Below are 23,975 nucleotides of genomic sequence, written 5' to 3' on the forward strand. Positions count from 1 at the left end.
AACATGGTAACGAAACAAAAGATATCAAGACTCGGATCATCGGGCCTAAACTCGTCTCAGTCAGACTGAGATTCTATCGTGCAAATCCTGTCCTCCATCGTGATTATACATCCCAAGTACGAAAAAATGACAACGAAAAAAAGAGACATTAAGATATTATCAGGATCATTGGGCAACATTCCCTCCTTCATAACCTAAACTCGTCTTCGCAAATGCTCGACTGACATCTTTCAATAAACGACCGCTCACTTCAATACAGAATTGCTGCAGTCGCCCATCTTGAATCATCTCAGCAATTTCTTGCTGGGAGAGCCCGCGGTTGCAACGTCTCTGTAGTTTACCGGTGACGACTTCCTTAGCCTTAACGAAAATTAAAGTCAACCGTCCTTGTACAAGGCTCCTCAGACTTACTTTATCACCCAGAGTGGACCAGATCTCGAAAATGTCCTTCACGTTCCATTTCTGGGCGCCAATATAATACCAAACTCCCTGTTATACATGATCAAATAAGATGATCAGAACCTGATCCTGGTTGACATGGACAGCTCACCCTTTTCACGGGAAAGGTGAATGTGTGGAGAACACGGTCTCTAGGGCAGTTCTTGACGATGTACGCATGGACTGTCTCATTGGCGCCTGGGGTGCCCCAGTTCATCAAAAAAGATCCGCCTGGTCCATCCATCGAGAACGGGTCGTGGACAAACGCCATGTTGTCGACAATCTGTAGAGGGAAACAATGTTCATCCGCCTGTCCAAGGCTGAATATAGGTTGAACATGGATGAACTATTGATAACAATACTAGGTACCTTTCGAGAGAATATATCTGTACAACATTAGATTGTACATATGATATGCTCGAGCTACTCACCGTATCTTCGCCAAGGTTCAGCTGTTCCTGAAACATTTGCATGTCGACAGGATAAATGACTTCCGCACTCCGGGGGCTGCGAGATGAAGTCAGCTTCCAAACATCGCCGACACCGCCAGAAGACTTTCTCGCAGTATGTACGGACAAATCCGTAGATGGTTCGGATGAGCTGTTGGATTCAGATGATCTCTGCTGATTGCTGAGATCGGATACAACTCCGCCGCTTACTCCTGTCCTTGATGAGCGAGAGTATGAAGTTGAGGCTGGAGATGAAATTGGCACAGTCATCGGGGTTTTGGGCGAGCTACGCTCCTTTCCTTTGGACATTGGGCGCGCAGTCTTGCCAGAACCAGAGCTGTTAGAGGACTTATCGTTTCTGTGACTTTGGCCCGATGGGGACGAGGAGGCGCCAATATCCTTGTATTTCGGCTCAGGCTCTGCTTGTAACAGCAGTGAAGCACCTTCATTTGGGCTATCTCCAAAATCAGGCTATAATATGAACCTTGATCTCAGGGACGTAATACGACAAAGAAGGTAGATGTGTTACCGCCAAGTCCATGTCCATTAAGAGATCGCGCATTACACGCTGTACATGTTGCAATTTACGATATGCGGCGTCTCTGCTCTCGATTACGTTTCTTGTATCAGGCTTGCTGAGTTCGAGTAGACGTTTCAATTCCTCGTTATGAGCTCTGAAGGCGTTGTTCTCCGTGACAATATCATGATGTTTGGTTTCCCATTCCGTAGCTCGGGTGTTGTGTGCTCTAGATTCGTCCATTGAGTCGATAACTATTTGGTTGAGCTCATTGCCTATACGGCGGAGCGAATCTGTGACCTGCATCCACTGGCTGCGCTGTGAGTGACCGCGTTGATATCGTAGAAATAAAACCACAGGCCTCTTCATGAACTCCGCGCGCTCTGGATAATGGAGAACGCGCCTGCAGTTCGTTGCTCATGAGTGTTATGAAGTAAAAGCACCAGCCGACTAGCGTCCAGCATGCCTGCCAGTTGACGTTGCCGACGAATGATAAATGGAACCCTTGAGTACGTGACTATTCGAGTGAAAAGGTTCCGGCACGAATACCACTTTCTATTACTGCGCCGCCATCAGCGGCCCTCCAGATCCATAAAAATTTGTCCCGGCGCGTATTTGGCAGGTCACCGGCCTTATCGATTGATGAATCCAGTAAAGCCAGGTCAGCGCGTTATGACTGAGCTGCTCAAGAGCGTCACGAGGATGGCGAACATAAGGCATCCGATTGTTGATGTGCACACCCATGTTTACTTGCCTCAGTACGCAGCTGAGCTTCGTGCAAGAACCTCAGCTCCTCGTATCTTGAACTGGACAAATGGGGTCAAGACTGAAGAAAGATTGTTGATTTTGGATGGAGAGCCAAGCGGTGGTCGCCCAGTTGGTCCTCAGGTATGTCTACTATTTCAAATGAAGTACAAGCACAATTCACTTAGAATATATCAGTACTGGGATCGGGATGAGAAGCTTGAATTCATGCGCAGGCATGGTATAAACATCTCATTCGTGAGGTTTGTTCGTTCGCTTCTTCGAATAGTACGGAGTGACCGATCACTCTCGCCGGCAGTTCAGCCAATCCATGGCTCGATTTCTTACCAGCGGATCGAGCTCAGACGCTGGCCCACGAACTGAATAATAACCTCGAAGAGTATTGTGCAACTTCTCCCCCTGCCGAAGGATTCTCTGGTCTCAAAACGCTCTACGGCTTCGGCCTTCTCCCTCTTGTCCCGGATGTAGAAGTGTCTGCCATCGTTCAAGCTATAGAATATCTTAAATCACTGCCTCACATCCGAGGCATCATCATGGGAACCAAGGGCATCGGGAAAGGTCTTGATGACAGTGCGTTAGATCCAATCTGGGACGCTATTCAGGCAGCGAGGCTTGTCGTCTTCATACACCCACACTATGGTGTTGACAGCACAGCATTTGGAGAGAATGATAATGGTCATGTTTTGCCACTAGCCTTGGGCTTTCCTTTCGAGACAACCATTGTAGGTAATATTTCGCGATTAATGATCAAAGCATGAGTTTTTACATTGATGTTTAGGCCATCACGCGCCTCATTCTCTCAGGTGTTTTGGATCGTTTCCCAGACCTCCGTTTACTCTTAGCTCATTCTGGGGGAGCCTTGCCTCAGCTGTCATCTCGACTGGCTTCGTGCATCCAACATGATCCTATCGTTGCGAATAGGTTGAAGCACGATTTAAGATATTACCTTGGCCAACTCTATTTCGACGCCGTCGCGTACGGGCCCGAGGAGTTGACTTTCGTTAGCCGAACCATTTCTCGTGCATCTGCGTTCAAGAATGGTGGAGGGACTATTGATCCTGTAGTCGGAAGCTCCAGACTATTGTTTGGTACCGATCACCCATTCTTCCCGCCACTGGAAGCGAGCCAAAAGTGGCCGAGCGTAGAGAGCAATCTGGCAGCCATCCGGGGAATGCCTGGTGTAGATTCCAAACCGGAACACCAGGCTAACATCCTAGGTTTGAATGCGCTCAGACTTTTCGATCTCCATGATCAAGTATACACATAATGTATATCCAAGTGTCTATTAATGAGGTATCTGGATCTTCAAGCTGAAATCTATGTGTTGGACGGACTGATGAACAATACTTGTGCTGAGGATGTCGATGTCTATCATGATACGGTAAATATAGGCCATCAAGAAGCAAACATCCACTAACCATTGATTGCACGTTCTCGCAGGTTAGCCTCGGTGATGTTACCGCTCGTCTCGAAGAGGAACTTCCGTTTCCCAGCCCACTTCTCCTTGAGCTTTCGAGCGACGCTCACAAGATGTTCCCCTTCAATATTGTCCAGCATAATGATGTCAGCGCCCGCTTCGATTGCCTCATCTGCTTCAGCTTCCGAACCAACTTCCACATCAAGCAACAAGCTAAAGCCGCCCACTGCGCGGGCCTGTTGGATTGCAGCGGTGATTGATCCTTGGACTGATATCAGCGGATCTTTAATTAAGTACTTCGTAAACCGAGGCGCACCAGATGACCATATATGATTATCCTTGAGCATGATCATACTCGAAAGATCGTGGCGGTGAGGGTCAATACCTCCTACAATCATTCCATACTTTTCGACCAACCGAAACCCTGGTGATCGTGAGCAGACCAAGCTACTTGAAGGGGCAGCTTACCTGGAGTTGTCTTCCTGGTCCCAGCAATGATACCCTTGTAACCATAACCTACCGCAAGATCTTTGATACGTTTAGATCTTCCCAGGAAGACGAGGACGTAAACATGATAGGTATTAGGTACAATCAGGACAAATGCGCAGCTTACTTTGTTGCAATGCCGCTGCACCTGGCAAGCATGTTTAAGGCGATACGCTCGCCAAGCAGGAGGTGCCTTGCTTTCCCTCGAACAGTAGCGATGTGCTTGATGGGCTCGAAAGTCTCGCCCTCCTCCAAGTGCCATTTAACCCTGCAGGTCCATCAATCACAGGGAATTGATGACATCGTCATGAGAACGTACTCGCATCCAAGCTGTGCGAAGACTTCAGTGAAGAAGGGCCGTCCGGCCAAGACCGCAGCCTGGTTGCCTTTCCCGAAAAGAAATGCTTCACGGTGAACCTCACCCACAACGTAACCACCGTAATCAAATGATGGTGTATCCTCTGCAAGCCAACCCGTGACCTGAGCCTTCCAACTGGGAGGAAGTAGATGTTCGTAAGAATTAGTAGACATTGTTGATTCAACCGAGGAAGGCGAGGTGAGAAAAAAATGGAACGTCTTCCTTCTTCAAGGTCTGAGATCTGAAACAGACTACTAACCCCACCCAGTGAATGGTGAGAAAGCTACCACTGAATATGATTATCGACAAAATCTCGAGAGCAAGGCGAGAAGCATGTACGATATAGTAATGAAGAATGAATTGCTGCGACTATGTGAGGGTATCAGGAAGATGTCCATATCACAGCAACCATAATGCAAATTTGCAAAAAAAAAAAACACTACACGAAGAGAAAATATCCGAGTGTCTAAGGATAACATATTTTTACGCGAATGTTCAGAAATGAGTGGTGATAAAGGCAACGCAGGCTGCAACGGCGGTCAGGAGACCCGTCTCCACTTTCATTCCAAGGATGGCTGCGCTACTACCAGTGGGGGTTGTGCTGGTGTCTGAACTGGTGGTAGACGCTGCTACAGCAGTGGCCGGAATTGTTGCGGTAGTCCCAGAGCTATGAAGAATTGGTCAGGGATAGTAGCTTAATATGAAATAAAACATACACAAGAGCAGTAGTAGTAATTTTTGCGCCAGAACCTGTGGAAGAAGTTGAAGTTGACGAGCCAGAGGTGATGTTGAATTGATTGGACTGAGCAAGCAGGGTGTCGAGATGTTGAGCATCTGCAGCAAGGTTGACACGGAAGCCAGCGCCCACAGGCCAGCCTCCACTTGGAGCGTTGCAGACGACTGAGCTCAGGGTCCCATCAACAAGTGCGCTGAGAACCTGAGGATTCATGACACCATAGTTCTGAGCAAAGAGTATTAGAATTCTTCAGTAGAGCATATGCCAATACACATGCCACGTTGGTCAACACCACCGTGAAGTTCGCTGGGTCGGTGTCAACGCGCTCCCAAGTCAGGACGTTGGGTCCAGCAGTTGTCCAACCCTCGCTATCACCTGGAGAGGTGACCTCGTAGGCAAAGGCAGACGCGATGGAGGCCAAAAGGATAGCGACGGAAGTGCGCATGCTTGCTGAACCAAGTAAGTAGGTGGTGGGGGCTGAAAAAGAGTCTGACTTCTTTTTTGAAGGTAACGAACGTGGTGAAAAGGGCAATTAAAAAGTTTCGCCTGGTCTCGCTTGGACATATTACGGCTGGGTCTAAATTTGATGCCGACCCGAATAAGTGTTATCGCATGTTTGGTTCCCACGTCGTGATCGCCAAGACATGCATGTTGATGACAATGATCATCAAGGGGGTTTCAGCCCGTGCATTAACAAACGATATGATCTGGTGATCAAAGACATTATAGGGGGTTCAAACGTTCACTGTATATATAACGTGTGATAAGCGCGAGAGATAACTATAGGCCTGCTTGTTCGGGCTCCCAATGAAGAAAACATTGTTGAAGGCCCGGAATTCGTCCATGCATGAACACCGGTGACTGAGAAGTACAATGCGCAGAGAACGACCGACACCATCGGAATGAAGTACCGGTCGTTCATTCCTGCATGCGTCAAACACCATCACAATCATGTTTGCGACTTGAAATCGAAGTCCGAAGTCCACAAACAACGAGGTTCCCGTCTTGCCGTGCACACTAGTGTTCAAATTTCAACCAGCGGACCGCTAAGCACGGATGATCGCCATTGAATTAGCTCTGACGTAGTCAGTGATATAGCCATACGACATTAAGCACTCGCCAGTAACTTCTCCGCGTCCCGCCAAAGATCACTTTGTCCCCATATGCCAGAGACGGCCGTAAAAATAATCCAACACGACGCGTCAGTCATGCCAATCTTGGATGACGCGTTGTCAGGCACTCCAGGCTTCTCGGCCTTCAGTCGCCGGACAAGTAGCTCCAAACAAGCGCGGGCTAGGCTCCTGAGTTGACTCATGTCATCCGCTGAAATGAAGTCTTCCACTTTAGCCAACAACGCAAACATCCAACGTGCATGACTCTCAAGGATCGTAAAGGTTGGTTCAGCGGGGTGCTGCAGGTGGATATTCATCCAGTGAGCGAAGTACATAAGAAGGTGCAGGGACAAATTCTGCACTCGATTTAGCTTGAGACGCTTGAAGGCACTGTCATACGCACATGATCTATTTTTCGCAGCAATGAGGGGGTGATCTCACGAGGTTTACAAAGCTGTTCCGGGCCTGGACGAGTCAGCAAGGAACTCGTGTTCCCGGATTCTGTCTGCACTAGTGACATAGATAAGCCAGAACCATTTGAACGTGACTGAGCTGCGGATGATGGTGTACCTGGTAGATTATCCTCCGCGAGTTCAACGTCGCCTTCTGAATTGATACGCCAGGTCTCGTGGGTTTCGTGAATATTTTGCTGGTCATTAATGTTATATTCCACCTCCGATTCGTCGCGAAACGCTGACATGTGACCATAGGATCTATTTTTTGTCGAGATTTTCTTTGTTTTTTTGGGTGGGTTCCAGTCTGATTCCGGTGAACCGGCAAGAAATGACCACCATAGATCTCTTTCCTTCTTATCTGGCATAACCTTCCGTGATCCGTGAGGATCGATATGCACGTGGATAGTTGGTTGAGCGATGTTCTGGAGGTCAAAGTTCATCACCCATTCAGGTACACAAGCCTGACGGCGGACAGTTACCTTTCTGAAATTTCGAAAGTGTGTTAAGAAAGTAGAACGCCAAAGTTCAGAGGGAAGGTTGCTATGTGAGCTATCGGATTGCACGAGATCAAGTGGCGGAACGGGTTCGGGCAGTTCGTACGGGTTAGTGACCCTCGTAACGTGCGGTAGCCGCCGTGCATCACGTCTGTGGAAGTATGAACAGAGAACTAAACGCAACCATGTCAACTCACCTGACCGTGAACAGGTATTCCAGTCCATCTTCTGGCTCGCGGTCAAAGTTTATAGATAAATTCGCCACAGGCAATATTTGTTTTCCGAAAGTTGGTTCATCATCGTCTGAATCATATTCTGTATCTTCCCATTTGCGTTTGAGACCAACGGAAATCATTTCAGTCTTGCGTATGACGACGTGAATGGCCGGCTTCAAGCTAGGAAGATATGTGGTGTGGTATGATGAGTTGGTGCTAGGCGAGATATATTGGACCGCGGGAAACGATACCCAACGAGTCCAAACCAAAATTTTATTTGCACACAGGGGTGCTTCCAGTCTCTCGTTTGGACTCTGTATGCCTCAACTACGATCCCATACACTTCACTATTCATTTATTGCAGGATGTCTACGACAGAAACGATGGACCTAATAGCTGACCACGATATTGACACAGAAACGTTGCAGGCCCAAATCAATATGTCCATGTCATTTGCAGAAGATCTAGTCTCATCGTGGATACAGCCTGCACATAAAGCTAATCTCAGCAAAGGCGCAGTGGATGCTCAAAAGTTACTCGATGAGCAACTACGTAGACCTCCTAGGTGTGTCATAGTATAAATGACGGTGGTGGTTTCTATAATTGACGTACATTACCGAGTAGACTGGGTGTTGGTGCTCCGATACCGGAATCTTCTACAACAGCTCGTGACGCTGCGCGTCTAAAGCATCACTTGATAGGGAAAGGACTCAAGCGCACCCCCAAAGATGATACCACGCTTAATCCGGAACATCATTCAGAAGACGAAGAAAGAAGGGGAGGGACGGTTAAAAAGAAAATGAAACTTGATCCGTTCGCAGTAAGATCGAAGACGAAAGCGAAAATGCTTGGGACCTCTGTCACGCAATCAACCCAGAAGCCGAGTTCCCCGCATCTGCAGGCGGATGGTGGGGATAACAAGACCGGGGGTGATGATGATTTGGAACAAGGACGCCACATTACTTCCGTATCATCCTCACTTGAAGCGAGTAAAATTAACTCACCTTCGTCTGTGAAGAAAAGGGGGAAGAAACCACGGAAGCGCTCTGCTACTGACAGCGAACGAAGCTCGAGCTTCCACGAGCAGACGATCCCCCATTCGCAGTCTATTACCACCCCAGACCGATCCGGCAATCAAAATCTCTCTGTCAATTCACCTCCTCTCGGCAGTAAATCGTCTTCCGTCTCATTTTCGACATCCGGTCCATTTTCAATGGCTGCTTTGCAAACAGGTGAGTCATTGTTCTGCTGTTTCAATACATGGATGTAAACAAGAGCACAGAGTTGAAACGGGATGGCGAACTGAATATCCCGGATATTTCGACTCAACATCCTTCACCACTTCCGCATGCACTTCGTCATCCAGAGGCTCTGCGTTTAACGGTTCCGCTGCTGAATCTTGACGGACCGCCGGACCGGGGCGATGGATCCGGTAAGGATGACAACCCGGATAGTTCCAAGAAGAAGCGCAAAAGACGCAAAAAGAAAAAGCATCCTTTTCAAAGTTGACGCGGAAAGTTAAATTCTCGCCTATACACTTCGTAATTGCCCATGCAGATCTATATCTCGCATCCACGAGTATCATCTTTTCATCTTTTCCATCTACTAAAGCCAAAGCACCCGACCCGAGACTGCCACTGTGTGCCTGGCGATTTATTGCATATTGTTGAAATTCAGTTCATCACATTGTCACGTCCCCTTCCCGTGTAATGCACAAACATATCGAGCCTACCAATTCGAGTTGACCGTCATCGAGTCTAATCATTATAGTTTCGACTATCAAATAATAGTCCTTAGAGAGGTAAGTATAAGTTACAGCATTACTTCCGAGATAAACAAGTCCCTGCAGGTGGTGTGTTCAAATACATAATTATGATAATAGATAGTACCTCAACACGTCAGGACTCAGGATGTAGTGTGATCATTTTTTGGAAGACCTCATCCGTGCGACACCTCGTTTAGAATTATATGACGGTTGTCGTGAAGTTTGTCTTGTAGGTCGTCGGCTGATCCGAGCCGCTTGTCGGCTGCTGTTGCTCCTGTGTGAGCTCCGAGCCAGTCCGTCGGGTCTAAGAGCCCGTCTTGTCTTTTTTGTGTTTCCAAAGCTGAACCATGAGAACAGTCCCGGCTTTGCCCGGTCGTTTTTGGCTCTCTTCGCAACCTTCTTCTGTCGCTTGATGGCTTTAGCTTCGCGCATTTCGCGTATGCCTTCTCGTCGAAGTTGCTCATTTCCACTAAATGTAGCGCGCCATTTGACTAGCCATCCATGGAAGACTGAAGGTTTAGGTCTGCTCCGGCGACGACCATCGGAGTGGTAGTGCTTTTCTGGTCATTAGATTCACAGACAAGAAAGACTTGAATATCAACTCACTGATGATTTCCACACGACCTCGAATTTCATCGCAACGAGATAGTAGAGTACTGATAGTGACCACGAGGGAAAGATTGATAAAAGCAAAAATGGCTTCTGGCCTCTGACTGCATGCTTTAATAACTGTGACTGTCAACTTGGCCGCCAGCTGCCTGGCGGCCTTTGTAAATCCCAAAAACATGCCATTCGGCGATGCGGCCACCGGAACGTGATCTCAGCACACCTTAGGCATGCCAACGGCAGCCACGCCGCTGCGGTCCACGCTTAGCATTGGTCTGTGCCTAAGGAATCGGAAATGGCGGCGGGCAGGCAAGTGCGCCCTTGAGTCACGTGGCACTCTCGGGGCAATCAACTCGTTTATGAGCACTAAGCGCACCAATAAGTTGAAGTGACACCGTAACCAACGGTATTGCAACGGTCCGTGATGTTATCCGTTCATGCTGTATATCGGATGAATGCCGAGCGATTGTGAGACCAAGACCAGTCTAATGTTTTCAAGATTGACCCAAAGTTTGCGGCTTTAGGTACGTCCAGTTCCCGGTTGCTTATCAATCTTTCTATTGCATGTTCCGCTCTCCACGCCTTCTATCAACATAGTTTGTTCCATTTGCAAGGCCGCATTGTATGTTCATATATTGATATTTTTTGACCCAGCTCACGATGATGGTCTGGTAAGAAATCTTCAGTGTACATCGATATCGATGACGTTGTTCGAAGATAGCCTTTACACTGCGTGCTGCACCGACACATAGACTCTGCCTGTCTCTGGGTGTGTACTCGACTCGGGTGACTGCAATACCCGGAATGTTCACGGACTTACTAGCGTATCACCGAATGAGGCCTAAACTTGCCTTATTTGGATAATTTCAGTATCTCACGTTGCGCGAGAAGAAGGATCGGAGGGAACAGCACAGGATTACTGGGGAGGGGTACCCCCGGATATGACGTAAGCCACGTCCGTCTCGTTAATAGTGATCTCAAAAATATAGCGTATTTTCAGCGTTATGACTTGGGGTGGCGGTGAACGCGCTTTTCATAACTGTGGTAAAATGGACTTCTCCACTGCACTGCTTTCATATCTTCTTCGTGTCCCGCTCGAAATTGGCTGTGATGAAGCCGTTTACCCAACGTTTACCACACCGCCATGTTTCTACCTCACAGAACGCTGAACCATGGTGACCACAAACACGGCTACTCCATCCTCTCCGAGCCGTGCTCGGAGGGCAGAATAGTCCTTGTACGAGGAGGTACAAAACCAACAATGAATTTGAGGAGGACTTTAGACATTCTCGCAGGTTTTCCAAGACAAATCAGTTAAACAACATGGGCTGGAAGAACGTCGACACAATCATCGAGGGCAAACTCTATCTTGGAAAGTAAGTATGCCGCGGATCCGAACTGCTGTACAGTCCAGACTCTAATTTTTTGATTTCTTCATCCAGTATCCATGCAGCAAGGTCACCGCGGTCGTTATCGGAGCGCAATATTTCTCATATTGTCTCCGTTTGCAACGACCCTATCCCTTCCGAGCTGCCCGAAAGTGGAATTACCTTTCTTCGAATTCCTGTGGAGGATGTCGACACCGCTGATCTCCTGATACATATGCCCGCTGTGTGTCAGTTCATTGATCGAGCCCTACAAGCACGAGGGGTGGTGTTGGTACATTGCCTGCAGGGTTTATCTCGCAGTGCGGCAGTAGTCGCGGCATACCGTTAGTTGTCTTCCTGCTCAGCTTAGCAGCGGTCTAACTGAATGTCTCTCCTAGTCATGTACACGAAGCGCATAAACGCGACGCAGGCCATGGACGAAGTGAGAAAAGGTCGGTTCCACTCTATTTTTCAGTGAGCACGATGAGACTCACTGGCCTGAATTAGCCCGTGAACAAGTTTGGTTCAACGCTGGTTTTCAAGAGCAGTTGGTTCTTTTTGAACTCTGCAGATACACTCCCAGCCCCTCCTGCGGGATTTACCGCTCGTGGCGGCAGAGGGTCAGCAACGCCCTACGGGGTAATTAAGAAACTGGGTTGTCGCTCAATTGAGATGGCGGCATACCTGGAAAAGTAAGCTATTCTCCAAAGCCGCTCAATTGCATACCTTCCTAGTTTCATCATAAGACACTCTAATTCTAGTCCTACAGAACATAGTAGTGGATCGTTTATCTTGTTGTACAACACGTCTTTTGGCATCTTTTCCTGCAGCATCATCATGTTTTCCGTGTAGCTTGACTTTACTTTGTATCATATGTTTCTCCATCGCTTTCGTCCTGCAAGTCTTACGTTGTACATTACCCTACCTTTTGTACTGTCAATATAATGTCATTTACTGCCATGTGCTCAGACCTGCCACGATGGCCGACAAATCCAACCTGAGTAAGATAGACTCTGTCGTGTGTCCATTAGTGCTAGATCTTAATCTGAGGCTGTGATTAAAGCTAATCTCATTATGAATCTGCGGATATACAAGTCGGTCTACTCGGTCCTCTCAAAGCGCGCGGCCTGCAATTGCTCATGCGTGGCAAACATATCGAATGAAACCAGATACTCTGGCAACATCAAATACAGGATAAGCCTGATAGCAAGTCTTGACCAGTCGCAAAGCAGTGTGAAAGTAGACGGGACACTGGCAGCAATTGACTCATGTCAAGTATCTCACCACAGCTGCCGGAATTTGTGAGTCAGGATCTAGGTGATTCGTGTAAGCGCAGCAGTCTACCAGGGACACGTATTGAAAACTCTCTTGGACGTGTCACGAGAATACTCAATATAAAGGTGTTCATGCAATGGCCAGACGATTAGATCACCGCAGAAACTCTTTCAGACAACATGGGACTTGTTATTTCTCACATTTTTTCAGGGCTATTCACCCAACAGGAGTCAAGTAAGTGCTATACACAAAGTCTCAATCAAAACGGGCTGCTTAACACATCCTACAGGACTACTGATGGTATTGTCCTGAACAAGATGTTGAGACCGATACTTACAGGATCAATAGCTTGGACTCGACAATGCGGGGAAAACAACGATCCTCTACAAGCTGAAGCTCGGCGAGGTTGTCACGACCATTCCTACAATAGGTAAACAGGTTAGTGTGACCTACCGGCCTTATTTATCACATAAATGCAGGATTCAACGTGGAAACGGTTGCGTACAAGAAAATCCAGTTCACCGTGTGGGACGTCGGGGGTCAACAAAGGATTCGTCTGCTCTGGCAGTACTGTATGACATTCACTATGTGGTCGTGCAAATGGTCTCTCATCAATATCCAGACTTTAATGATGCAGAGGGCATTATTTTTGTGGTCGATTCCTGCGATCGCGATCGCATTTCAGAAGCGAAAGAGGAACTTCACATGCTGATGAACAACGACCAATTACGGGACTCGCTTTTGCTTGTGTTTGCAAATAAGCAGGACATGCCTGGCGCTATGAGCGCGAGTGAACTCACCGATAAACTGGAATTGCGGATGCTCGGACGGAGAACGTGGTACATCCAGGTACGCATCCCTCGTCTATGTGGCAGCCCTGTGTTGATGTGCTGCAGTCTACTTGTGCAACTTCGGGCGACGGCTTGTACGAGGGCCTAGAATGGCTGGCTACCGATCTCAGGAAGCGTCGCTGGTAGATCATGCTTCTCTGTGTGGTTCAGTGGTAGGACGAGGGGTTTCGTAGTATGTTCGCAATATAGTGTAATGTTATTAGTCTTGGTAATGGTGAGGGTATTATTGTTCGCTGCATGGCCCCCTTATCAAGGTCCGCGTTAAGGCTGTTAGTTTAATAGTTGGCGATGACCAGCAGACGTGGAAGACCAAGAAGGGAACCGCCACCAGCGGAGTTCAAAAGGGTTGTTCACACACGACGACAAACTTGTTCTTGACCTCTAGTTTACAACTCATTAACGTCCTTACACTTCCTAGCTCAACATGGGTCTCTCGGTGTCACGTCTCCTTGCTGGTCTTTTTGGCAAGAAGGAGATGCGTAAGTCTCCACCATCTATACTATGATCCCCGATATCGACTAGAAACTGACTATTGTATCTTCTTCCAGGAATTTTGATGGTCGGAAATTGAGTTTGAGTCACAATGTCGTTCGCTAACTTTTATCCAGGTCGGTCTTGACGCCGCTGGTAAGACTACCATCCTGTATAAGCTCAAGCTGGGCGAGATTGTAACTACCATCCCCACCATCGGCAAGCTTTCCCCATTTACCTATGATACAAAATCCTCTAATTCTGCTGCAGGATTCAACGTTGAGACTGTCGAATATAAAAACATTTCCTTCACTGTGTGGGATGTCGGAGGACAAGATAAGATCCGACCTCTATGGAGGCACTGTATGCTGTCTTTCCATCTGCGTCATCACCGAGCTCATTAGTTTTCTTCAGATTTCCAGAACACGCAAGGTATCATCTTCGTGGTTGACTCGAACGATCGGGAACGTGTATCGGAGGCTCGTGAGGAACTTCAGCGAATGTTGAACGAAGATGAACTGCGGGATGCTCTCCTCCTTGTTTTCGCAAACAAGCAAGATCTCCCCAACGCCATGAATGCGGCAGAGATCACTGACAAGCTTGGATTACAAGCTCTTAGGCAGAGAACGTGGTACATCCAGGTCCGTCGTTTATCTCTCAAATCGTTAGATCCGCTGACAGTAGACGCCGTTAGGCTGCATGTGCCACTTCTGGTGATGGACTGTACGAGGGTCTGGAGTGGTTGGCGACCAACATTAAGCGTCGGTCTTAAGCAATATGTGGTTTTCTGTCGTGTTTGGATCTTGCACGCGCATTGTCTCCCGATCCTTACGATGTCGAAAATTATGTGCCCGTCTGCTATTTCTTTACTCTGCCTTCGCTTGCACTCCCTCTTGAATTACCCGTTTTCTCTTTCATGTGTTTTATAAATTTTGAGCCTTAGAGGCTGATATGCACTGCTATCAAAGCGGATCAGAAAGGTGTGCACACTGCAAGGCTCGACATAAAAGGGTATACGACATGTATCATCGGTTTTCTCCAGGAAATACCCGCCCAACGGCTTCTGCTTCCTTCCTTCGTCTGTCCCCTCTTTCTCGTGATTGGGCGTCACGCCGACTCGACCCGTACCTGGTCAGTTTCTCAAGGAGTGTCTGGAGTCTCTTCGGTCGGATAACGGAATACGTTGTCTGCCGGACCTGCGGTACTAGATAGTCTTGTACAGCGTCGTTTAATATTACTGATGCCATCTACAGCATTTGTACTGTCAGCCAACCTATAAAGGAGTCTGGGTATGTTTTTACCGAATGAAGTTCAGCGAAAACCGAGCTGAGATGGTCCCGGCCAATACGGGTTAATTCCCCTTCCAGGAACTCTGTATCCACCAAAATATTTGAGACGGCGTTCTCGTTCATCGCTGGGACGTCAGGCCCGATCATGAAGTTCTGATTGCAATGAGCCGTGAGCGCCCCGTGCATGATAACGCGCTGACGAACCGCCTGCTCACCATCAAGCACTCGGCGATATATCCGACTGCTCCTCGATATGCCTCATCTTTGTATACCTCCTTGATAACGAGAGAGTCCACAATTGTCGTGAGCCAATTAATAAGTTCATATAAGTACATGCTGGGTGTGTCCTCGCGGGATTGCGGCGTCCAATCATACTCTGCCAAATCAAAGAAGTCATCTAGTTTAGAGGTGATAAGACCCGTCACACGGTTGAGGGCACGGGTGATAGTGTTGGCAAAGGAGGAGGAAGACAGCCGGATAGCACCACCCCGCTGTGTCGACCTGATGATGGAAGGGTTTGAGAGAGTTACAAATGGCTTATGATGAATGTTTTACCGGAGACTCGTCAGTGAACGTTCCAGTTCCGAACATGCAACCTCAAAATGCTCGAGATTTGAAACAATCTGAACGACTTGACTAAGCGTTGATGTGCTACTTAAGCACTTGGAAATACTGCCGCTGATATGGTTTGCAAGCAGTTTGTCTAGCGACTGTCCGATTAAGTTTGATTAGTTTGACATCTTGATCCATAGTATCCTCACCTTGTTCAATAATTCGTCAATATTGCCATGATGCTGTGATACCCCATCAACAAAGTGATAAAACTTTTGTATGAAGTTTCGGATCTGCGGGTACATATTTACAAATGAGCTCAAAGATGGAGTGTAAACCATGACACATTACATCTTGGCAGCACAGGAAAAAACCTTGCGACCATGGTAGACTAAGAGGTAGATCGCTCCTATGGAACCCCTGAGCTGCTTATTCTCAGAAGGATGTGATGACATACTTTGAAAGAGCCTCTTGTTCTGACGGGTCCAACCATACGACTGCAAGCACAGAATCTCTTTCAGACGGTATCGTAACTTGCATAGGGAGATGGTCGTCTTCGAGGAAAATCTGGATTGTGGATCTTGAGCGCGACGACGAAAGAAAAACCTCGCATAACTTACACCATCAAACCTACGACTGAACTGGCCTTCAAGAAGGCCGGCATACTTCTCGAACAGCGTAAGGATGAGTGAGTGCAGTGACTGGGTGGCATACGAATAGGACTAGCAAGGCGGTCACCCTTTTGATTTTTTTGTGAATAATATCAGATACATACCTCCAGCGTCGTGACGAATCCAATGAGACACTCCTTTACCCTCAAAAAAGAATCTGGGTCAGTCTCGTTTGCCAAAGACTCGTTAACAGCTGACGCAAGACGCGCAACTAGCGCTTCCCATAACTCCTCGACCTCCCTCTCAGAACGGAAGTTGCCAGTCGTTTCAAGAACATGCGATTCTATGATAAAGAATCCGCATATTTCCTGAGTTAGATTGGGTAGGGAGGCGAGCGGAAGCGGATCCGGTAAAATAAGGTCTGATTGCGCCTGTATTCAGATTGAGTTGGCAAGAAGAGAAAGCAGAGCACTGCCGCACTTTACGATCTGCTTGATAAGATCTTCGCAAGTCATCAATTGAATCCAACGTTGTGTAGATATGTATGCATTGGTAAAGGGGCGTGAAATCAACCTTTAATTTCTCGCTGTCGAGAACATTAACTAACAGCAGGATGTTAATCGACCGAATGAATTGAGGGCAAGGATAGAGCTCACTATCGGACCGCTCTTGGATCACCATTTCTACTGCGCTTCCAACACGGCTCAACCTCAGCATAGGATCTTTCTCCCGACGTGATCTCCACTTGCGCGTCCGGTAGTCCATTGCTTCTAATGCCAATTTACCAACTAGCCCACTGACATTCCGAATCTCCAATAACCATTGCTTCATAGAAGCTGTGACCGCATTCTGGATTTGAATCCGCAGTGAAGGCAGAGAGGACAGCAGATGCTGGTAGAATGGCGTCTGGGACAGCGAATTCGAAGGCAGACTTTGTATGTCTTCCAGTGACTATTGGTTCCTTTCAATTACTTTAAGGGCCACAGGAGTGACGTTACATACCCGCAGGGCACTCCAATACTTCTCCTCCTTGATCAATTCGCCGATTCGATTCACAACGTCCAGAACTTTCAAACAAGCTTGCAGGGTATCAATTGCTTCATCAAGTTTGGCTGCCGTCTTCTTGGACTGCAGTAAAGTCCTTTTCTTCTCTACCAAGCCTCGACCGACTTGAGATACGCTGGCGTCCAAAGTTGTGATCTTGTCCCTGAGGTTGTTAGTATATGACTTGACTGTGAAAAGAGTCGAAGCGGAGGAGATAAATTCTTGGTAATTGTCCGTGCATATCTGCTCGATCTCGCTGTCTTTTGTTGCAATAAGAGCCTGAAGATTGCGCAGGTATGCTTCCTGCTGACGGTTCGCATGGATTTGCTTGATGATAGGTCCGAGTTGTTCAAGGTTCTCGGAAGACGATGACGGATCAAGAAGATGTATTTGTTGCAGCTGCTGGTCGATGTTCTCTTGGGTATGCCTTTGAGGAGCCATGGTTGCAACTGTCAATAGAATATTAATGTCCCAAATTTGGATGCAGGGCTGGTGTTTGTTTGGCATCAGCCTCTGATACAAACAAGTCCGTTGAACGGGGTTTAACCAGCACCACCGTGACGCGGACGTCAGGTCTGAGATCTGCCTCTAGAGGTCTAGTGACACACATCCATACCGAGGATATGAGACCGCGAGATGGGTGATTGTGATTGTACTACGAGTGTGCTTCACAGACAAATTGTCTGTTGCTAAACCCCAGTGTCATCCAATCCAAACGCTCCCGCACTCCGAGTCAGGCTGTTACTGAAAACCTATTCACTCCTGCACCAACCACGAGCAGTATCGTGTCTCGTAGAACAATTTAGCAAAAAAGTTTCTTTCTGCTATGCCAGCGCATCAAGACAATGGAGCCAAACAAGGTTCACTGGCACGACATCGACAAGATGATGGTTGGTTCGTGTGTGCCACATGACAATAGCACTCGAAGCATCCCACGGCAGGTCAACCAACCAACCATCATCTCCCCCACGGTAAGCTCGGCCGAAATCTAGCCGAGACCCAGGGATCAATTAATTTTGGGGTCAATGATCATATCTGATATTCCAGGGTGGTAATGCAGTCGATCAGCTGCGTGAAGCACGCTCACCACGAATTTTGACTCATCTCTTGAACTCTATCATCATCTTATATTTTAACAAAGAACAATGAGTGCTATCACTTTCCACGTGGATGCCGTGTAAGTCGAAGTTATATTGTCCAGGAGGCAAATCTGAGCAGTATCGCAGCTTGTTTGATATGGACGGTACCTTGGTCGATTCGACAGCAGGCGTGATCGGAGCCTGGGAGACGTTTGCCGAGACATATTCAGGCCTAGATATTCAAAAGATCCTGAACAGTGAGTGACTCTCAGGCGGGATCTTCCGTTTGTGAGTTGCTTCTCTTCACAATTAGGTGCACATGGTGTTAGGACTGTTGACAATCTGAGGAAGTACTGTGGGCTTACGTCTGAAGCGGAGCTCGAGGTTATCAATTTCTCAGTGGATTCACGCGTGATATTGATGTCTACCAACAGAAAGAGGCTGCACGGTTCGAAGAGGCCATCGTAACCTCCTCCACAGCTAATGGCAGAAAGGGCATTACCATTTTACCTGGAGTTCGCCACATCATAGATGAAGTGAATTACATATTACATTCCTTGCGCTTGATTGCTGATCATTACAAAGCTTGCTCCCGGAAAGAAAAATCCCAAACCATGTTGGGCCATTGTCACATCTGCAACCCGTGCTTATGCATCAGCTGCTCTAGAGATTGCTGGAATCCCGATCCCAGATGCCTTTGTGACTGCTGAAGATGTTACACAAGGGAAACCTTAGTACGGAATAGTGTCATTCGTTAAACCATTCAGAACTGACTGAACACCTTCACCAGCCCTGACCCATATCTTCTTGGTGCACAGAAATGTGGAGTTTCGCCGGAAAAGTGTCAGTGATTGTGTCAAAACAATGTTGAGGACATTGACCCGTCCTATAGGCCTTGTCGTAGAAGATGCTCCGTCAGGCGTAGCAAGTGGTCTTACCGCTGGGTGTGCTGTGATCGGATTGATCACATCGCACACCAAGGAACAGATGGAAGTCAAACATCCAACATATTTAGTTGAAAACTTGTCTAGGTGCGCGGCAACTGTTGGAAATATACGGTATATTCAACCTTCTTCGTTATTGTAGTGTGTCGATGAAGATGGGAGCAAATGGTGGCATAGATGTTGTGGTCAATATAGATTAGATGCATTTCATGGATGAAATAGAGTTTACAAGGCAGATGTAACTATTTGGCCCTGATACCGGAATAGCGAAGGAAAACTTTCTAGAAGTCTCACACCATTGGGGACAACCTGAATTGACAATTCACAAAGGCTACACTCGAGGGGTGGTAGGGTGGATCCGAGAATTCCGACCACGAGGCTGAATCATGAAATGGGATTGGCAGACATGTTTCTCTGACCGAGAGAGATTCGATGGCATCCCACATTCACGAAGACCATGCAGTCTTTCAGGCGCCTGCCCCGCCCACTAGAAAGGAAAAACCTCGGGCTAAATTGACGCTCGAGGGTCATGAAGACTGGGTGCGTGGCGTGGCTGTCATCCCTGGAACTCATTTCCTCGTCACTGCCTCGGATGATAAAACTCTTCGACTGTGGGATCTAGTCAAGGGGCAACAAGTTGGGAAGCCCTTGTTGGGTCACGACAGCGCAGTCGTGACAGTTGCAGCATCTCCTAATGGGCATTGGATCGTGAGTGGAGCGATGGACGGAAGCATCCTGCTCTGGGAAGTGGCGACGAAAAAAAGTGCGTCTGTCTCGTTCAAGGGACATAAGATGTGCGTTTCGAGCGTCGTCTTTGCGCCGGACAACAAAAAATTCGCAAGTGCATCGGATGACAAAACGGTATGCGTTTGGCTGAGGGAAACAGGGAAAATTGCCCTTGGACCACTCCAGGTGGGCAGTAATGCGTGGTCGGTGTCATACTCCTTCGATGGGAGCAGGCTGGCAGCAGGAACTGGGGAGCATATCATGATTTGGAATGCATTCAATGGAAAAGAACTCCTCAAAATAGAACAACAGGCAGTGGTTGTCGCATTTACTCCAGACGGTCTCCGTCTGATCAGCGGATGCATTCGCGACATCCGAATCTCAGATGCTGCAACCGGAGATATTATCAAACAGTTTGAAGCACACACTGAACTCTTTCAATCACTAGCCATTGCTCCCGATGGTACCAAAGTTGCTAGCACGTCGCTTGACAGCACGACGCGGTTCTTTGACCTGACTACGTTTGAACCTATTGGCGAGCCATTGGAGCATCCTGATGCCGTATATTGCGTGGCTTTTTCCGAAGATAGTCAGCTTGTCGCGACTGGTTGTGACGACACGCTTCTTCGTGTATGGTCAGTGCCTCAAAGCGATTCAGATAAGGAGTTCAAACAGGTGAGAAAATTATCCACTAGTCATGTAATGTTAATGCTAACCTGCGTTACAGTCCAAAAAGGTTCCCTTATCCCCTACACGTATCCTCGTACACACTGACTATTGACGATGTACAGGATGACCGCCGACGCCCTCGTCCATCCATACCAATTGTATGTAATATTCAGTGTTTGCACTCATGTATTGTCCATAATTTTACTCCCACAGGAAATCATTCCGCGTTTAGAGTCGCGACCAGTACGTACTGGAATGCCGCGCGGGTTCTTTGATGATGTCAGTCCTCGCGTTCAATCAACTCAATGCATGACTGAGTTGAATGTCTAGGTTGAAACAACCTATCCACCCCGCCGATCCGCGGATGGAGGTTCACAGAACCCCACACTGCGCTCCCTCATCAAGAACCTCGCCAACCGTCTCCCATTTCGCAGGCAGTTGCAACAAGGACAGTCCGAAGAGGAACGTTCACAACACTGGAACCGATTCTCGCAATTCCTGCGACAACGTACTTCCTTCCGTAGGTCAAGATCCAGCCAAGAGCCACAAGAGGTTGAAGTCGCAGCCGGACGTAAATTCACTGTAATGTGGTTCTTTTTACACTTTTGATTGTTCTCGCTGATTGATGCCCCCAGCGTCTTGCCGCTGCCAAACTGCCGGAATACAAAAAAGTCAATGACACCCGACATTTGTCTAGAGCGCAGCCTGGTGTGTCGCAGAACACGACGGCAAACGACCCATCGCCCGAGTCGTCTGACATTGATTCACTGCCAGATGTGCATTGGTGCAAGGCATTCTTATGCTATTACTCGTGTTGGTCTCATGGCAGATTGAGAAGGCCTCCGCGATGGCGCTTGGAGCGTATTGACCTTCGTCGCCAGGATCACACGACCAATGGCGCTGGGGCTCATGGTCGCAGTTAGTTGCGCATCGATCAATTTTCGCGCAATCGAACCATACGGTGTATGATACCAAACCTGATGTTGGCCGAATGAGCCTTTTAGACTAGTCCTGGTTCTTCGTGGGCATTTATGAGCTCTTGCATCACTTCTCCAATGTTTCACAGGGAATTACACTCTGTTCCACCATGTAGAAAATCATGTGCTATCAAGTATGCGAGCTGAAAAGCAATTATGATGATATGTTAGATCCTTTTGGATGGAAGAATGTCCCGGATAGAAGGACGGAAAAAATATCAGGAAGACGCGCGAAAGCGATGGAAACAGTGCAACAAGAAAAGAAAATATTAGGAAGAAGAATATGTGGTCGCTCTTCCCAGAATGATAGACCATCTAATATTCGCCCTCCTCTTCAACATCTGCAGAGTCGGTACCAACTTCCTCGTAGTCCTTCTCCAGTGCTGCCAAATCCTCACGAGCCTCTGAGAACTCTCCCTATAACGAAGTATGAATAAGCCGAGGACAGGTTGAACGATGTACATACCTCCTCCATACCCTCGCCAACATACCAGTGAACGAATGCGCGCTTGGAGTACATGAGGTCAAATTTGTAATCTGGAAACCATCGTTAGTATCCCACTCGAGCAAAGAATATTGAGAAGGATCACCTAGCCGACTCCAAGCGACAGAGATAGCCGTCGTGCTATACGAAAAGAAATTAGCAGCAGTCTATACCACATAGCGCATAGTCCCACTTTGAAAGCATGCAGAGACTGCGGGTATTCTTAGCAAGGTCACCACCTGGGACCGCAGCGGCAGGCTCGTTGCAAATGCCCAGCTAAAGGGATCCATCAGTCGAGCTTATCAAAGCCAAGCTAAGCACACACCTTGAAACCAGTCGGGCACCAATCGACGAACTGGATGGTTCGCTTAGTCTTGATGCTGGCGACAGCAGCCTGAACATCCTTCGGTACGACATCACCACGATAAAGTAGAGCGCAAGCCACTGTTCGAAGATTAGAGAGGCGCATAAAAGGGCCATGACACACATACTGTATTTTCCGTCTTTGGGGTCACATTTCACCTGAAATCACGTGAGCAAATCATGGCTCGAAGTATGGTGTGATCATACCATCTGATGTCCAGTCTCAAAGCAGGAGAAGGTCATTTCGCTGACAGAGTTTTGTTCGTGAGTCGCCTTCTCAGCGGACAGAAGTGGGGCATATGTTGCTAATGGGAAATGGATCCGAGGGAAACTGTTAATTGTTCAACAACTTGTTTTTGCCATGGAGAACGCGATGATGCTCACGGAACAAGGTTGGTTTGGAATTCATTAAGGTCGACGTTCAATGAACCATCAAAGCGAAGCGAAGCAGTGATCGATGAGACAACTTGAGCAATCAAGCGATTAAGATTGGTGAAGCTGGGCTGAGAGACACCAAGATTTTTCTTGCAGATATCATATATGGCCTCATTGTCGACCTGCACAGCCTAGTGAACACAGTAATACAAAAGATGGATGAAAAGACTAACCATAAACGAACAATCAGAATGTTCAAGAGTTGTATGGGTGGTCAGAATTGAGTTGTAGGGTTCGACTATCGAACTTGACAATTGAGGTGCAGGATAAACGCAGAACTCAAGCTTGGACTTTTTTCCATAATCCGTAGAAAGTCGTTCCAACAGGAGGGCACCAAATCCAGACCCAGTACCTCCGCCAAACGAGTGGAACACGAAAAATCCTTGTAATCCTGAACAGTTGTCAGCCAAGCGACGAATTTTATCCATGACTGGGTCAATCAATTCTTTTCCGACTGTGTAATGACCACGAGCATCTGAATGCGCAAAATCATGAGCTGCCCATAATGGATATGCAACTTGTTCTGCGACCTACAATTGTTTGCTGCGTCCTCCTTGCCCGTAATCATGGTCTCGGGGTGGAAGAGAGATCTGTAAGGACCGGTCTTGACTTCATCCACGACTCCGGGTTCCAGATCAATGTAAAGAGAGCGAGGAACGTGTTTCCCTGAACCAGTCTCGGAGAAGAACGTAGAGAACCCGGCGTCAGTCTTGTGAGCTTCATCAAGGACGCGACCGTCGGGCTATGTAAAATATTAGATAATGGTGTACTTGGAACATGGCGCGAACTTACGCTCAAGCCGTGTTCTAGGGTGTACAACTCCCCTGGTCGAAAGTTAAGACGATCCTTATGACGCGCAAAAGGCACTCACAGCAGGCATTGCCAATCTGAACACCAGCCTGACCAACATGAAGAGAGATGACTTCGCGCATGATGAATCGTTAAAAGAGGTGATGACTGGTATACCGGTTTGTCGTGACGGGAGGGAACAGACTCGGAAGTGCCGAAAGTTTCTACTTCAAGTG

The 23,975-nt window shown here is 47.7% G+C and overlaps 13 protein-coding genes across 13 annotated transcripts; 6 read left to right on the forward strand and 7 right to left on the reverse strand.

Moving 5' to 3' along the window:
• Nucleotides 1-165: 165 nt before the first annotated feature.
• HD556DRAFT_1436561 (uncharacterized protein) lies at nucleotides 166-1,647 on the reverse strand (the record flags this gene model as incomplete). The annotated part of the gene is made up of 6 exons (XM_041305586.1): nucleotides 166-360; nucleotides 412-489; nucleotides 551-758; nucleotides 808-824; nucleotides 870-1,358; nucleotides 1,417-1,647. 6 exons carry the CDS (start codon nucleotides 1,645-1,647, stop codon nucleotides 166-168), a joined length of 1,218 nt encoding a protein of 405 aa, XP_041167090.1.
• Nucleotides 1,648-2,106: 459 nt separating this feature from the next.
• On the forward strand, nucleotides 2,107-3,436 carry HD556DRAFT_1225425 (uncharacterized protein; the record flags this gene model as incomplete). Its single annotated transcript, XM_041297012.1, has 4 exons — nucleotides 2,107-2,292; nucleotides 2,347-2,411; nucleotides 2,468-2,891; nucleotides 2,948-3,436. 4 exons carry the CDS (start codon nucleotides 2,107-2,109, stop codon nucleotides 3,434-3,436), a joined length of 1,164 nt encoding a protein of 387 aa, XP_041167091.1.
• An 18-nt stretch (nucleotides 3,437-3,454) lies between these two features.
• Nucleotides 3,455-4,603, reverse strand: HD556DRAFT_1225385 (Quinolinate phosphoribosyl transferase; the record flags this gene model as incomplete). Its single annotated transcript, XM_041297008.1, has 6 exons — nucleotides 3,455-3,537; nucleotides 3,588-3,848; nucleotides 3,903-4,010; nucleotides 4,055-4,131; nucleotides 4,200-4,340; nucleotides 4,392-4,603. 6 exons carry the CDS (start codon nucleotides 4,601-4,603, stop codon nucleotides 3,455-3,457), a joined length of 882 nt encoding a protein of 293 aa, XP_041167092.1.
• A 252-nt stretch (nucleotides 4,604-4,855) lies between these two features.
• HD556DRAFT_1323130 (uncharacterized protein) lies at nucleotides 4,856-5,787 on the reverse strand. Its single transcript, XM_041301408.1, has 3 exons — nucleotides 5,444-5,787; nucleotides 5,147-5,391; nucleotides 4,856-5,097 (listed from the first exon to the last, which is right to left on the reverse strand). Exons 1-3 carry the CDS (start codon nucleotides 5,609-5,611, stop codon nucleotides 4,926-4,928), a joined length of 585 nt encoding a protein of 194 aa, XP_041167093.1. The 5' UTR covers nucleotides 5,612-5,787; the 3' UTR covers nucleotides 4,856-4,925.
• HD556DRAFT_1323132 (uncharacterized protein) lies at nucleotides 5,788-7,675 on the reverse strand. Its single transcript, XM_041301409.1, has 4 exons — nucleotides 7,425-7,675; nucleotides 7,213-7,378; nucleotides 6,682-7,155; nucleotides 5,788-6,634 (listed from the first exon to the last, which is right to left on the reverse strand). The coding sequence occupies exons 1-4, from the start codon at nucleotides 7,580-7,582 to the stop codon at nucleotides 6,275-6,277; spliced, it is 1,158 nt and encodes a 385-aa protein (XP_041167094.1). The 5' UTR covers nucleotides 7,583-7,675; the 3' UTR covers nucleotides 5,788-6,274.
• A 132-nt stretch (nucleotides 7,676-7,807) lies between these two features.
• HD556DRAFT_1436566 (uncharacterized protein) lies at nucleotides 7,808-8,951 on the forward strand (the record flags this gene model as incomplete). The annotated part of the gene is made up of 3 exons (XM_041305587.1): nucleotides 7,808-8,007; nucleotides 8,067-8,674; nucleotides 8,725-8,951. 3 exons carry the CDS (start codon nucleotides 7,808-7,810, stop codon nucleotides 8,949-8,951), a joined length of 1,035 nt encoding a protein of 344 aa, XP_041167095.1.
• A 244-nt stretch (nucleotides 8,952-9,195) lies between these two features.
• HD556DRAFT_328061 (uncharacterized protein) lies at nucleotides 9,196-9,943 on the reverse strand. The gene is made up of 2 exons (XM_041310288.1): nucleotides 9,814-9,943; nucleotides 9,196-9,762 (listed from the first exon to the last, which is right to left on the reverse strand). The coding sequence occupies exons 1-2, from the start codon at nucleotides 9,841-9,843 to the stop codon at nucleotides 9,364-9,366; spliced, it is 429 nt and encodes a 142-aa protein (XP_041167096.1). The 5' UTR covers nucleotides 9,844-9,943; the 3' UTR covers nucleotides 9,196-9,363.
• Nucleotides 9,944-10,776: 833 nt separating this feature from the next.
• On the forward strand, nucleotides 10,777-11,861 carry HD556DRAFT_328076 (protein-tyrosine phosphatase-like protein). Its single transcript, XM_041310289.1, has 4 exons — nucleotides 10,777-11,189; nucleotides 11,256-11,524; nucleotides 11,579-11,632; nucleotides 11,688-11,861. Exons 1-4 carry the CDS (start codon nucleotides 11,137-11,139, stop codon nucleotides 11,825-11,827), a joined length of 516 nt encoding a protein of 171 aa, XP_041167097.1. The 5' UTR covers nucleotides 10,777-11,136; the 3' UTR covers nucleotides 11,828-11,861.
• A 392-nt stretch (nucleotides 11,862-12,253) lies between these two features.
• HD556DRAFT_1323143 (ADP-ribosylation factor family-domain-containing protein) lies at nucleotides 12,254-13,632 on the forward strand. Its single transcript, XM_041301410.1, has 6 exons — nucleotides 12,254-12,689; nucleotides 12,745-12,755; nucleotides 12,804-12,885; nucleotides 12,935-13,027; nucleotides 13,078-13,304; nucleotides 13,352-13,632. Exons 1-6 carry the CDS (start codon nucleotides 12,635-12,637, stop codon nucleotides 13,430-13,432), a joined length of 549 nt encoding a protein of 182 aa, XP_041167098.1. The 5' UTR covers nucleotides 12,254-12,634; the 3' UTR covers nucleotides 13,433-13,632.
• Nucleotides 13,633-13,654: 22 nt separating this feature from the next.
• On the forward strand, nucleotides 13,655-14,757 carry HD556DRAFT_1323151 (ARF/SAR). Its single transcript, XM_041301411.1, has 6 exons — nucleotides 13,655-13,785; nucleotides 13,855-13,865; nucleotides 13,915-13,996; nucleotides 14,048-14,140; nucleotides 14,192-14,418; nucleotides 14,472-14,757. The coding sequence occupies exons 1-6, from the start codon at nucleotides 13,731-13,733 to the stop codon at nucleotides 14,547-14,549; spliced, it is 546 nt and encodes a 181-aa protein (XP_041167099.1). The 5' UTR covers nucleotides 13,655-13,730; the 3' UTR covers nucleotides 14,550-14,757.
• Nucleotides 14,758-14,802: 45 nt separating this feature from the next.
• Nucleotides 14,803-17,714, reverse strand: HD556DRAFT_1428681 (exocyst complex subunit Sec15-like-domain-containing protein; the record flags this gene model as incomplete). The annotated part of the gene is made up of 12 exons (XM_041304738.1): nucleotides 14,803-15,024; nucleotides 15,079-15,219; nucleotides 15,282-15,567; nucleotides 15,622-15,776; nucleotides 15,828-15,911; nucleotides 15,970-16,027; nucleotides 16,076-16,185; nucleotides 16,239-16,340; nucleotides 16,394-16,660; nucleotides 16,710-16,831; nucleotides 16,886-17,180; nucleotides 17,232-17,714. 12 exons carry the CDS (start codon nucleotides 17,712-17,714, stop codon nucleotides 14,803-14,805), a joined length of 2,325 nt encoding a protein of 774 aa, XP_041167100.1.
• Nucleotides 17,715-18,418: 704 nt separating this feature from the next.
• Nucleotides 18,419-19,592, forward strand: HD556DRAFT_1522990 (HAD-like domain-containing protein; the record flags this gene model as incomplete). The annotated part of the gene is made up of 8 exons (XM_041309209.1): nucleotides 18,419-18,450; nucleotides 18,500-18,609; nucleotides 18,666-18,736; nucleotides 18,787-18,888; nucleotides 18,938-19,086; nucleotides 19,143-19,195; nucleotides 19,245-19,383; nucleotides 19,439-19,592. 8 exons carry the CDS (start codon nucleotides 18,419-18,421, stop codon nucleotides 19,494-19,496), a joined length of 714 nt encoding a protein of 237 aa, XP_041167101.1. The 3' UTR covers nucleotides 19,497-19,592.
• Nucleotides 19,593-21,760: 2,168 nt separating this feature from the next.
• Nucleotides 21,761-23,974, reverse strand: HD556DRAFT_1323173 (tubulin alpha). Its single transcript, XM_041301412.1, has 12 exons — nucleotides 23,822-23,974; nucleotides 23,743-23,774; nucleotides 23,485-23,692; nucleotides 23,124-23,425; nucleotides 22,900-23,072; nucleotides 22,723-22,846; nucleotides 22,644-22,674; nucleotides 22,478-22,596; nucleotides 22,346-22,428; nucleotides 22,259-22,293; nucleotides 22,135-22,205; nucleotides 21,761-22,085 (listed from the first exon to the last, which is right to left on the reverse strand). Exons 1-12 carry the CDS (start codon nucleotides 23,880-23,882, stop codon nucleotides 21,984-21,986), a joined length of 1,341 nt encoding a protein of 446 aa, XP_041167102.1. The 5' UTR covers nucleotides 23,883-23,974; the 3' UTR covers nucleotides 21,761-21,983.
• Nucleotide 23,975: the final 1 nt, after the last annotated feature.

Source organism: Suillus plorans (genome assembly GCF_016647745.1).
Source record: "Suillus plorans strain S12 chromosome Unknown HD556scaffold_2, whole genome shotgun sequence".
NCBI classification, from domain to species: Eukaryota; Fungi; Basidiomycota; class Agaricomycetes; order Boletales; family Suillaceae; genus Suillus; species Suillus plorans.

Excerpts from the sequence above, each read along its gene's own strand:
- HD556DRAFT_1323130 (XM_041301408.1), bottom strand. The coding sequence starts at position 5,611 with ATGCGCACTTCCGTCGCTATCCTTTTGGCCTCCATCGCGTCTGCCTTT. Across the intron at positions 5,392-5,443 it reads CGGTGGTGTTGACCAACGTG|AACTATGGTGTCATGAATCC; the intron begins GCATGTGTATTG and ends CTCTTTGCTCAG. Across the intron at positions 5,098-5,146 it reads ATTACTACTACTGCTCTTGT|CTCTGGGACTACCGCAACAA; the intron begins GTATGTTTTATT and ends AATTCTTCATAG.
- HD556DRAFT_1323132 (XM_041301409.1), bottom strand. The coding sequence starts at position 7,582 with ATGATTTCCGTTGGTCTCAAACGCAAATGGGAAGATACAGAATATGAT. Across the intron at positions 7,379-7,424 it reads GAATACCTGTTCACGGTCAG|ACGTGATGCACGGCGGCTAC; the intron begins GTGAGTTGACAT and ends ATACTTCCACAG. Across the intron at positions 7,156-7,212 it reads ACTTTCGAAATTTCAGAAAG|AACATCGCTCAACCAACTAT; the intron begins GTAACTGTCCGC and ends TTTGACCTCCAG.
- HD556DRAFT_328061 (XM_041310288.1), bottom strand. The coding sequence starts at position 9,843 with ATGAAATTCGAGGTCGTGTGGAAATCATCA. Across the intron at positions 9,763-9,813 it reads AGGTCGTGTGGAAATCATCA|CACTACCACTCCGATGGTCG; the intron begins GTGAGTTGATAT and ends TGACCAGAAAAG.
- HD556DRAFT_328076 (XM_041310289.1), top strand. The coding sequence starts at position 11,137 with ATGGGCTGGAAGAACGTCGACACAATCATCGAGGGCAAACTCTATCTT. Across the intron at positions 11,190-11,255 it reads GGCAAACTCTATCTTGGAAA|TATCCATGCAGCAAGGTCAC; the intron begins GTAAGTATGCCG and ends TTCTTCATCCAG. Across the intron at positions 11,633-11,687 it reads CATGGACGAAGTGAGAAAAG|CCCGTGAACAAGTTTGGTTC; the intron begins GTCGGTTCCACT and ends GGCCTGAATTAG.
- HD556DRAFT_1323143 (XM_041301410.1), top strand. The coding sequence starts at position 12,635 with ATGGGACTTGTTATTTCTCACATTTTTTCAGGGCTATTCACCCAACAG. Across the intron at positions 12,886-12,934 it reads CACGACCATTCCTACAATAG|GATTCAACGTGGAAACGGTT; the intron begins GTAAACAGGTTA and ends ACATAAATGCAG. Across the intron at positions 13,305-13,351 it reads GGAGAACGTGGTACATCCAG|TCTACTTGTGCAACTTCGGG; the intron begins GTACGCATCCCT and ends GATGTGCTGCAG.
- HD556DRAFT_1323151 (XM_041301411.1), top strand. The coding sequence starts at position 13,731 with ATGGGTCTCTCGGTGTCACGTCTCCTTGCTGGTCTTTTTGGCAAGAAG. Across the intron at positions 13,997-14,047 it reads AACTACCATCCCCACCATCG|GATTCAACGTTGAGACTGTC; the intron begins GCAAGCTTTCCC and ends ATTCTGCTGCAG. Across the intron at positions 14,419-14,471 it reads AGAGAACGTGGTACATCCAG|GCTGCATGTGCCACTTCTGG; the intron begins GTCCGTCGTTTA and ends AGACGCCGTTAG.
- HD556DRAFT_1323173 (XM_041301412.1), bottom strand. The coding sequence starts at position 23,882 with ATGCGCGAAGTCATCTCTCTTCATGTTGGTCAGGCTGGTGTTCAGATT. Across the intron at positions 22,675-22,722 it reads TTGAGACTGGACATCAGATG|GTGAAATGTGACCCCAAAGA; the intron begins GTATGATCACAC and ends ACGTGATTTCAG. Across the intron at positions 22,597-22,643 it reads CCCCAAAGACGGAAAATACA|TGGCTTGCGCTCTACTTTAT; the intron begins GTATGTGTGTCA and ends ATCTTCGAACAG.